The 12166-nt window shown below is 33.2% G+C and overlaps 1 protein-coding gene across 1 annotated transcript in view; it reads left to right on the forward strand.

The window, feature by feature from the left end:
• LOTGIDRAFT_91228 (hypothetical protein) overlaps positions 1 to 6524 on the forward strand; it is a gene marked incomplete at both ends in the record, with an annotated part of 77637 nt that extends 71113 nt beyond the window's left edge. The window contains 3 exons of the mRNA XM_009066833.1: positions 209 to 551; positions 5124 to 5215; positions 6462 to 6524. Of these exons, the coding sequence (XP_009065081.1) occupies positions 209 to 551; positions 5124 to 5215; positions 6462 to 6524 (498 nt within the window). The remainder of the gene's footprint in view (positions 1 to 208; positions 552 to 5123; positions 5216 to 6461) is intronic.
• Positions 6525 to 12166: the final 5642 nt, after the last annotated feature.

Here is a 12166-nt window from a genome sequence, read left to right on the forward strand (position 1 = left end):
GTCTTTTCTGGTTGGAATTAATGAAACAGGCGGATATGTTTCTGTCTAAATAGCACAATATTGAGACACCAGAAAGATATGTGTTTACAGAAAGAAATCTCTGCACCGATTAACTGTTGCTGTAATGTGATCAGGAAATAAGCTTCAGTTTGGTGTAGTTATATTAATTACACGGATTATATAATAAGAATTTGACTATATATTTCAGGTTGTGGGATTACTCAATGATCTCTATACATTATTTGATTCTATAATTGAATACTATGATGTATATAAAGTAGAGACAATAGGTGATGCCTATATGGTAGTCAGTGGTCTACCGAAACCCAATGGTATTATCCATGCTGGGGAAATTGCTTCTATGTCCCTCCATTTACTTGAAGCTATTGGTAAATTCAAAATACGACATCGTCCAGATGATAAGCTGAAATTAAGAATCGGTGTACATACAGGAAGTTGTGTAGCAGGTGTTGTTGGGTTGAAAATGCCCCGGTACTGTTTATTTGGCGATACTGTAAATACTGCTTCTAGAATGGAATCTCACGGTGAAGGTAAGCCTTAAAACAAAATTCGGATAAAGTTTATTAGTCTTACGAATCAAAGAGAAAAATATAAAATCATAATATTTGGTGCGAATTTCATAGCTTAGCTCCGTATTATAAAAAGCTATAATAACATTAGTAATGGCAATTTTCCTGAATTTACGCCCGGTTAGAGAAAAGTCCGATCAATTCATTTAAATTGGAACTCTACTTCTATAGTCAGCGGCAATGTCAATAACATTAATATCTTTATTATGCCTTATTGAATACTATAACAGTATATCGTCATGATCATGGTCATATATTTTGTCGAAAAAAAAACCGAAAAACATTGCTTATAACTTATAGACGATCATAATTGCATTAAAAGTCGCCTACTAGAAAAATGATAAAAAGGCAGTTGCGCTTAACACATTTTATTTTTCTGGTCTTTTACTAAAATCAACAAGTTTTCTATAAACGTGATAAAGTCAGGAAAAGTGTCAGAGTGTCAGACAAAAAGTTGTGAATAGGAATGAATAAATGGTGTTAAGTGTAACTTTTCAAAACCTCAGTAAAGCTTTTAAACTCATTGATTTATTGAGTGATATTTGAATGGGCTGGGGGTATTTTTTTTTATCTGAAAGGATTTATTTGGTTTTGGACTTATTATGATATCAACAAATACAGCCTTATTATAATAAATTATTTGTATGTTTTTGTGATTTTTTTTTTTTTTTTAACATAATTATTTAGACCGATATTCAATATTTTATAAAATGGTAATGTTCAACAAGAGACCAGTAGTTCAGTTAAACGAACTATATTTATTTATGTCGTAATATCATATCAGACAGCTTTTAACTAAAAGATTCACTTAAAACATAAACTAATTATAGATATTATATCATTTATCTTTCATCTTCCAAGCTTCCAGCCAAAACCGTTCTTGATATAAAAAAAAGTTTGTTGTTATAGTAGTTAACAGTCCAAATAGAAAGTTATATTGACATTGTGTCAATTTACCGGGTATTTTTTACATTTTACAATATTTAGAATACAGCCGTAAAAAAATCAACATAATGTTGAACACTAGGAAAAAGTATATAGTCTGAATTCCCATTTTTAAGCTTGTTCATATGAACAATGATATTACATGTACTTATTTTATATATCATATATTGTTATTGTTATTCCTAACAGCGTTGAGGAAGTCAATATAATCTTAAGAACAAGACATGGTTATTTGTGTTTTGAATCTCTTTAATTCCATATGCCACTGATTATTCCTTCTAAATTTTCTTTCGGTTTCACCTGGTAATGCTTTTGTGTTTGAGATTTAATACCAGTTCGATTTTATATCATTTCATTGTATTCACTAGCAGAATCGGAAAAACAACATTCCCTTAGGCCTTGCAATTAAATCTAAATTCTATCTGGTTTAACAAATAGGCTTCTAGTGACGGTTGAATATACCATGCAGCTTCACCATGTCAAAAGAATTTTCTGCATTTTGATATGATTTAATATCGGGTTATTCCGTTACTAATTCCCATTTAGAAATCAATTCTGTTCACTTATAATGTCTGTAGAAAAATTTCACCACTTCGCAACATTTCGACCGCTAACTAGAAACCAGAAACTTTTAAAAGTAATTCTTTCCTGTTATTTCTTAGAAACTCTTTGCTCTAGAATATTTGAGCAACTTGTATAATTCAAAGCCTTACTGTATTTAAGGTAACTTAAGATTTGTGATACTGTTAAGTGAAAGTAAACGTAAGATAGCCTGCAATCTTTCCATTCACTTTATTCATTGAGCAGATTGGTCGAAGTTCAATTCCCTCAAGGAAATATTCTACGTCATTGTCATCAGATTTCCTATGACCAGAAAATATGGTGCCGATCTCACTATTTGTATAGATTAACTCATATCATTAGGTGGAAGTTCATTAAACTAGGTCAGACCGTAGCATTATTACTAATAATGGGAGACATTAATAACATCGATTTGCACCATTCCAATTTTTAATCAGACGTAGCTATCGCAAAGGCATATGTTTTAGCATTTATATGATTACAGGAGCCACAGACATCTGAAACCAAATTGAAATTATGCAATAATGCAAATAAGCCATTAATGGCCCAGATACTCATAAAAAAGCTAGAAATCCTCTTTCAGTTTCAGCAGTTGTTCGAAGAAAACATTTATTTTGAAAACTAGACAGGGGCATTGTCTCCTTAATGTGAAAAAGGCGACTTTGAAACATTGTTTTTAGAAAATAAAAAGAGTTTATGTTTGTTTGAATTTTCAGTCAATTGCTCTTTAAAAACTACTCGTCGATTTCCTAAAGAAGTACTCATTAAACATTATGTGCCAATGTTCAGTTCCGATTTTCAATATACGTTGTAGTATTTAACTTACAAACCTCTAGTTATTGACAACCGTATCATTTAAATAAGGCAAAACTTGCCTGAGTGCAAAGTTAATTCAAGTCATCGTCTAGTTTAATCTTGTATAATAGTATTCCATATCATCTGGCTAATGTTACGTTTAATAATTGTCAATTATCTAACGTTTACAATCCCGAGAGAATCGCGATGAAATTTTCTCTCTTACCAACTATGAATATCTTACAGCTATTCAATTAATCCCAGTCATTTTCGATTAAATACAGGCTATCTATTTCCAGCCCTAATTCTGTACACGTAGTAATTTCAATGCACCATAATGTGTATACGAGATGAAAGGATTCCAACATTTTTTGTGTCGATTAGTGTCAAGGGATGATCAAAGGCTCAACTTGTAGCTCACAATTTTTAATGATTTTTCTCCCAAGTGACATATGCTTTCCTATCCACATCAAACAAATCTCTTTATAAAAACGCTTCTTCAAGTTAAGTAGAAAGTTTTTAAGTTGAAAAAAAAACAGTTTTAAATCTGTTGAATCTTTTTGCGGAAGTTGTGAAAAATGAGTCCCTGTGATTAGTTCTGACAAGATGGCTTAGCCTTAATTCACCCTTTAAATTTGTAAATTCGGTGAGCTATTTGTACTACTAATTGAGCTCAAATATTGGAGTTATGTATGATGTACTACTATTTGAGCTCAAACATTGGAGTTATGTATAGATCTACTACTATTTGAGCTCAAATATTGGAGTTATGTATAGATCTATTACTATTTGAGCTCAAACATTGGAGTTATGTATAGATCTACTACTATTTGAGCTCAAACATTGGAGTTATGTATGATGTACTACTATTTAAGCTCAAACATTGGAGTTATGTATGATCTACTACTATTTGAGCTCAAATATTGGAGTTATGTATAGATCTATTACTATTTGAGCTCAAACATTGGAGTTATGTATAGATCTACTACTATTTGAGCTCAAACATTGGAGTTATGTATGATGTACTACTATTTAAGCTCAAACATTGGAGTTACGTATAGATCTATTACTATTTGAGCTCAAACATTGGAGTTATGTATAGATCTATTACTATTTGAGCTCAAACATTGGAGTTATATATAGATCTACTACTATTTGAGCTCAAACATAGGAGTTATGTGTAGATGTACTACTATTTGAGCTCAAACATTGGAGTTATGTATAGATCTATTACTATTTGAGCTCAAACATTGGATTTCGGGGAAGGGAGGGTTTGATTCTCCCAAATGTACAGGCCTAGGGTGGAGCAGACACTTTATTTAGAAATTAGGATTAAGGGTCTTGATATTGGGTTTTCTTCTGTTCTTATTCCGATCTGAAATTAGAAAAAATAACTCGCCCGATGGGCGAGAAGTATAGTATCTGTTATGTACTGATTGTTTTTAGTTTACTATGAACAATATTATCATTTAAGTTCTTATTTTTTGAATATGCAACTATCATTTTCTGCTTATAGGATTTATGTATAGATCTATTACTATTTGAGGTCAAACATTGGAGTTATGTATAGATCTATTACTATTTGAGGTCAAACATTGGAGTTATGTATAGATCTATTACTATTTGAGGTCAAACGTTGGAGTTATGTGTAGATGTACTACTATTTGAGCTCAAACATTGGAGTTATGTATAGATCTATTACTATTTGAGGTCAAACATTGGAGTTATGTATAGATCTATTACTATTTGAGGTCAAACGTTGGAGTTATGTATAGATCTATTACTATTTGAGGTCAAACATTGGAGTTATGTATAGATCTATTACTATTTGAGGTCAAACGTTGGAGTTATGTGTAGATGTACTACTATTTGAGCTCAAACATTGGAGTTATGTATAGATCTATTACTATTTGAGCTCAAACATTGGAGTCATGTATAGATCTGCTATTATTTGAGCTCAAATATTGGAGTTATGTATAGATCTGCTATTATTTGAGCTCAAACATTGGAGTCATGTATAGATCTGCTATTATTTGAGCTCAAATATTGGAGTTATGTATAGATCTGCTATTATTTGAGCTCAAACATTAGAATTATATATAGAAAATCACATTTGTTTCTTAAAAGGTTGCCATGTTCTATCTAACTAAGATTTAGTCTTTAACTCAACAGTGCTTTGCTTTGTTCACATCACTGTTTTATATTTTTCAGCCTTAAAAATCCACTGTTCTCAACAAGTAAAAGAGTTATTAGACCAACTAAGTGGTTATGAACTTGAAGAAAGGGGCGTGGTTTGTATGAAGGTAGGTAGAGATATAACACTCAAACAACAATTTCATCAACAACATCTTTCAAGGATAGTCCAGCCAATCTAGTATGTAATTATTCCATCGGAAACAATAGTCATGAAACTATGAATGAACAATTTATTTTCCAAAAGAATTTCAATCAAATTTTACTTTTCCGATTATTCACGTTAATTTTTTCTGACATCAGACAACATGGCTATTGTTTTCATTGGCTCACTGTTCTGAGAACTGAACAACTCAAACATATGTCGTTAAATTATTGGTAAGGCTATGGTCACTGTGACAAAAACATTACTATGTGATACCATTGCCGACAATTTAAGTATTTCAACTGGAAATTAATCATTGGCTTAAGTCGCATTTGAAGCTATTAAAGGTATCCTTAAGCGCACAGTCCGCTCTGAAACAAGGTTATAAACACATTTTTAATGCAGCCAGTAGGTGTAAAATTCATCATTCATATATCGAAAACTGTGGCATTCGAAGAGACAAAAATATTACAAGGAACCAAGCAAGAAAATATAACATATCAAGACCAGATTTAGTTCCAATATTATGACCAATTCTAGGTACTAGAATAGAACAATCACGTCAATTTGTCTTACATACTAAAATGACACTTTGACGTATCAATAACACTTCCAGAGCATGTCAAGCCAATTGGTATTCAATAAGGTATCGAACAGATAGACCACTAATAAAACATATAACTGGATTGTCGATTCTTTGAAGCGAACTGTCAAATAGTTTTCTAGTAGCCACTGTCTTGTGGAACTCATTTATTCACCATTAGCAAAAAAGTGAAAATACATAATATATACAAAAGACTAGAATATCATTCCAATCATTAACACTGACTGACAAGCATTACACCCCGTCGCAAAAAGGCGTTATTATTGAGACCCTACCATCACCTTATATCTCGATAGAATCAATCTAGCGAGTAAAAAGTCGTGGAGATGCAACATGGTCGCATAGGTTGCCGTACGAGAACGTCTCTTTTAGAATTTAGATAATCATCGCGCGTTTCTACATTTTATAGTCGCCGTAAAATCGCAATTGAGACTTGAGTATAACTAAACCATATAATCCAACCAAAAGACTGCATTCTATAGTTGCATATGATTTAATGCTTATCACTTTTGTATCTACCATTTCTGAAACGACAACACAATGTGTAGAATAACGCTTTATATTTCAGCTTTATTCAGATTGTAAATTTCATTTAATTTATTTTCAGGGTAAAGGGGATCAAACGACATATTGGATTGTAGGTGAAGATACGGAGAGACGACAGAGACGATTTCATAACGTTCATTTAGCAATATCAGAACAATTCCATAAAGGATCATTCCAAAGACGTCGCTTAAAGGACAAACGATTCAGTGGTGGTGGTTTTGATTCGAGAGAAGACTCACCAGACACTCCACGTGCTGATCGGGTACATTCTAACGGTGGGTTATTGGGACATCAATCTTCGGGATCAAACCTTCTTCAGCCTAACGGACTTTTCAGTGGACTCAGCAGTGCCGAATTGTTACGTCGATCGTCATCACGGCGGCGAAGATTGAAATTCACTGTAGGTGGTGATGAGGAGGTATCTCCGGACAGTCGTAGTGATTTCTATACCGCTAATACAAATGTGATAGAAACAGCTCCGTTAATAACACGGAAGAGTATCGACGGGGAGGAAAATGTGTGTGTTCAGCATCGTACAAGTTGTGTTTAGCCATTGGCAAACGTATTAAAATCAGCCTTATGTCTTCAAACCTCACAAACGTCTGTGCATCCTGTGTAGATAACTGTTTCACAATGAATTCCCATTTACTGTGTGATATTTATATTATTTAACTGACGTGTTATTTGCACATATACGCATTATATACGTACTGAAAATCAACCTAGGGGTCAGGATTTCACAATATCATAATATTGGTCATATAGAATGATCGCGGTAATTTCCAGGAGTCTCCGATTATAATTTGAGCCTTACATTTATATTCTGAAATTTAAAATAAATAATTTGACAAGTTTACCGAGTGCAGCCTGTGCTGACAATGACAATTGTACATATTTTGTATATATTATATGCTGAATGAATTAGCGTCCACCGTGTTCCATTTTACAAAATCTCATATCCAGTGATATTTGTACATAGCCTACATCTCAATTCCATATTTGTTTTAGTGAACCAGATGGTCGAAGCTTCTAAATGATTTCCATTTTTTTTGTATTTATGATGAAGACGTTCTCATTAGTTTGTTAAATGTAAGCTATTTCCAAGCAAGCATATTGTGTGATATGCACCGTCATTTCAAGACATAACCATATTCATAACCGTTTAATGAGTTTATTTTTATAATGTACGACTGATGCAGAATATGGATCTATAAAGCTTTAGGGCAGGTGGGCGGGGATGTGTGCTTAAAACTGCAATGAAAATATGTGGTTGCAGATTGGTCAGGGACATTCTTTGTATTTCATAAAAAAGTTATTATAAAAGATGATATGTTTAATGACTGATATAAAAACAATTCTTGGCATTCAACTCAGCTGGCAAATTTTTAACATAGGGAACATTTTACATTCTCAATATCAAATAATAAATTTGTGACACAATAGATACGTCATGTAATAATTTTTTCATGAGGCTGGTTTGATAATATTTCGAAACCTTTCATGCTAGGGGATCAAAAATGAATCACCCTTATTGGCTATTGGCTAAATTATTGTTTAGATTTTGTATATTGGATTATTATATTGAAACGTTTAAATATTTGTTTATATGTTATATGTAGATATTGTTTATATTTCATGTTATTGTTTGTTATTGTTACAAATATATTGAATAAAAGAATACATCAATGTTTACAAAAATTACAAAATCATCAAATCAAACCTGATGTTACTTAATTTAAAGATGCACAATGCAGGGTGGAAATGGGTTCCATTTTTAATGACTTTTCAACGAAGTAAATTATTTGTAGTTAATGATCTACTGCAGTATTGTGGTATAAATAGTACCAAAGCAAAACGAAACGCCTATTCAAGGGATGCAACTCTTTACGATATTGTTTAATCAGTACTACAAAGTTGAAAAGTGCATAGATACTTAATGTTTTTTAAAAAGCTTTATTTTAGAAATGCGCAAAGGGTTTTAATTGTTGAATTCATTCTTTGTTTTTAAAAACTTCATCTTCATTTGCATATCCAAAGAATATACTGTTTTGTATGTTATATTCCATATTTCACATCTTCTGACTAACTATTTAAAAAGCTATATTATGGATTCACTCCGCTAAAACATTTTAGGCAAAATGTAGTCCAGGCTATTTTTAGAAATCTTCATTCTCTCGCCCTTTTGGGGTTTTTGCATGCCTATTTTTGAGTAATTTTTGGTCTAGAATCTGCCTGCTCTGAAGAAAACTACCTTAATTATTGGATCCTCTAACCCGAATCGTATTACCAAATACATTCTTACCCCGGTGCCCAAATCAATTACACGGGTAGGCTAAACTTCAGGGACAGCAAAGGGCAAACGATTGCTCCTTCGTTCGTAAACTTTTTCATGGCAGAGTGAGAACGTGAGATATTGTCCCTCTGTCCATTTGACCCACTTTTTACGGACGCTTTTTGGATGACATTTTTATGGTTTTGACTTATTCTATCGAACAGTTTTGGGAATTCTTTGAAATCCTTCCATCAAACTAACCGCAAACGTGAGTGACAAAAGCATAGACTTTCTCGACACCACTGTCTTTAAGGGAGATTTCATAGCAGAAACAAATAAACTGGATATTAAAGTATATTTCAAAGAAACTGATACTCACCAACTCTTGCACAAGAGCTCTTTCACCCAAAACATACTCTTTCTGATATAATTAGGTCACATGTTTTACGATTTCACTGAATTTGCACAAGATCTTCTGATTTCAACCAAGCCTGTAGATTGTTTTCTCAAAACTGAAAGAGTGTGGGTACTCTAAACAATTTTTAACATAACAAACATAACAAATTCCACTTTCCACAGATACCAGCTAAAACAGGCTTTATGCCTAAGTATCTCCAGGTTTAAGGAGTGCTCCATGTCCCTTTATATCAGAAACTCATTATTTTTTAAGTAACTCTTCGAATAAAAGGTACCCGAAACAGGAACATCTAACATGTAAACATTCGAATGTATTTAATTTCATGTAAGAAATGCACCAAACAATATGTAGGAGAAACTAAGAGTAATATATGAACTCGTTTTAATGCTTACAGGTCGGATATCAAATTAAAGAAAGACAAGCCTGTTTCTAATCATTTCAACCTCGACGACTATTCAATAGACGATCTCAACCTAATCCCAATTGAGCGCATAGAAATTGACTTGCCCGAAGATGAAACTACCAAATGCTGTCAATCTAGGGAAGCCCATTGGATTGAGACATTGAATACAAGACCTATAGGACTAAATATTCACCATAATGTATGCATAGCACCCTTTATTCACTTGTTCTATACAACCAGCAATTGAGCAAGCAGGATAGTTCAGGCCACTAAAAGAGCCTTCAAGAGAAATTGTCCAATGTCTATAAGCGGAAAATGATGGTTGCATTTTCAAAAAATAACTTAAATGATAATATTGTTCATAGTAAACTAAAAACAATCAGTACATAACAGATACTATACTTCTCGCCCAACTCTTTTATCTTATTTCAGATCAGAATCAGAACAGAAGAAAACCTTTAATCCCAATTTCTAAATAAAGTATCTGTTCCACCCTAGGCCTGCACATTTGGGAGAATCAAACCCTCCCTTACCCGAAATCTAAAAATAGTCGTTTTGTGAACTGCCAAACTCTAGCGGATGAGCATAACCGGTATTAGTCTACTTTCAGTTTGACTAGCTCAAAATTTTCATGGTCATCATAATATAATGATTATTTTAGGAGACATTAAGGATTGGTCAGGCTTTCATTCGACATATTAGAAAACTTTCAACGAGATTTCTGGAAAAAGTTGTAGAAGGTTGAATTTCGTGTTTTAACATGGGAAGAGATGAAAAGTGGAGTGAGTCCATTTAAAATACCATTGTCTTTAGCCTGTATTTTATGGTTTATAGCATAGTTATTTCCCTTTCATTGTTATTTTACAATTGACGGCATCAACGAGCATTGTTTACTAAATTTATAATCCATCCTATAATTTCAAACTTTTATTGTAATTTGCAGATGCTGAAAAATGTGTTTATTATTATGCAAGTAGTGCTGAGCAGTTTATTCGGAAATGTTAAGTCTTGATCCTTAATACTTCTACTGGATAATCGCTCACCTTTAATCGATAGAGCAGATGCATTAAGAGTGATTTTTGTTTAACAGATTAAAAAAAAAGATTTTTATTTGATCCTCATGATGTAATTGATTGTAGTTATATGGAAAGTGACGTGCTGATGCATTTATGGTTGTTCAACAAGCCAAGAAAATCGAGAATAATCGTTACAACTGATCAAAAGAGTTGAGCATACTTCTTTTAAGGGACATTATGAGAAGAGTAGTAATGTTGTCCTTTTAAACGAATATCAATTATAAATGCTTTGCGTCTTGGAAACTATTCTGCGACCACTCGGCAATAGATTACATGTCAAACCATAATTCGGCTATTGTTCGAATGTCAACTTAACTTTCGGCTTTTGTTCCATTGTCAACTAATATTTCGGCTTTTGTTCCAATGTCAACCCATATTTCGGCTATAGCTCCGATGTCAATGCTTCAATGTCAACCGATATTTAAGCTATAGCTCCAATGTCAACCCATATTTAGTCTATTGCTCCAATGTCAACCCATATTTCTGCTATTGCTCCAAGGCAATCCATATTTCGGTGATTGTTCCAATGCCGAACCATATTTCGGTGATTGTTCCAATGCCGAACCATATTTCGGTGATTGTTCCAATGTCGAACCATATTTCGGTTATTGTTTCAAATTTAATGCCGGTTCCATTCATCAGTAGTTGTCTTAAGCAGACATCTTAATGTTGGAATTAAAGATATGAAATGAAATAATTGGCAAATGAAACAATCATCTATTTTATTTATCATTCATACACAATCTATAATATTCTCTAGAAACCTCATATACAATCTATATGGAATTATACAATATACACAGACGCATTAAAGATATTCCGCTGGAAAAGATCATTTTGCTAATCCACTTGAATGCGTGTGTATTGTGTCTTGTTCAAATAACCAGCTGTTGTGTCGACGCATTTAGGATATTCCGCTAGAAAAGATCATTTTGCTAATCCACTTGAATGCGTGTGTATTGTGTCTTGATCAAATAACCAGCTGTTGTGTCGACGCATTTAGGATATTCCGCTAGAAAAGATCATTTTGCTAATCCACTTGAATGCGTGTGTATTGTGTCTTGTTCAAATAACCAGCTGTTGTGTCGACGCATTTAGGATATTCCGCTGGAAAAGATCATTTTGCTAATCCACTTGAATGCGTGTGTATTGTGTCTTGTTCAAATAACCAGCTGTTGTGTCGACGCATTTAGGATATTCCGCTGGAAAAGATTTTTTTGCTAATCCACTTGAATGCGTGTGTATTGTATCTTGTTCAAATAACAAGCTGTTGTGTCCACAACTAATTGGGTCCTTCCCGAACCATGTCCTTTCTTGTTGAATGATCCATATTCATCTGTTTCTTCACATTTTGATTGTAAGGTTGAGAAATGGGTGTCCTATTTTTTTTTAATGGTATTTCCTCTGTGCAACCAGCTGTACATGTAAAAGATCCTTCAGCAGTTTGAGATAGGAAAACGTGTACGCTAATGAAGCTGTTCTCAGTTCTTCATCTTTAGCTCAATCCGAAACAAAAAAGAAACAGGTCTCAATTTCATTGCATTTCTGACTTTGTCGGGACCAAATAATATATTTTGATGCTATGATCTAATGACAC

The sequence above is a fragment of the Lottia gigantea genome (assembly GCF_000327385.1).
Source record: "Lottia gigantea unplaced genomic scaffold LOTGIsca_8, whole genome shotgun sequence".
Classification (NCBI taxonomy): Eukaryota; Metazoa; Mollusca; class Gastropoda; family Lottiidae; genus Lottia; species Lottia gigantea.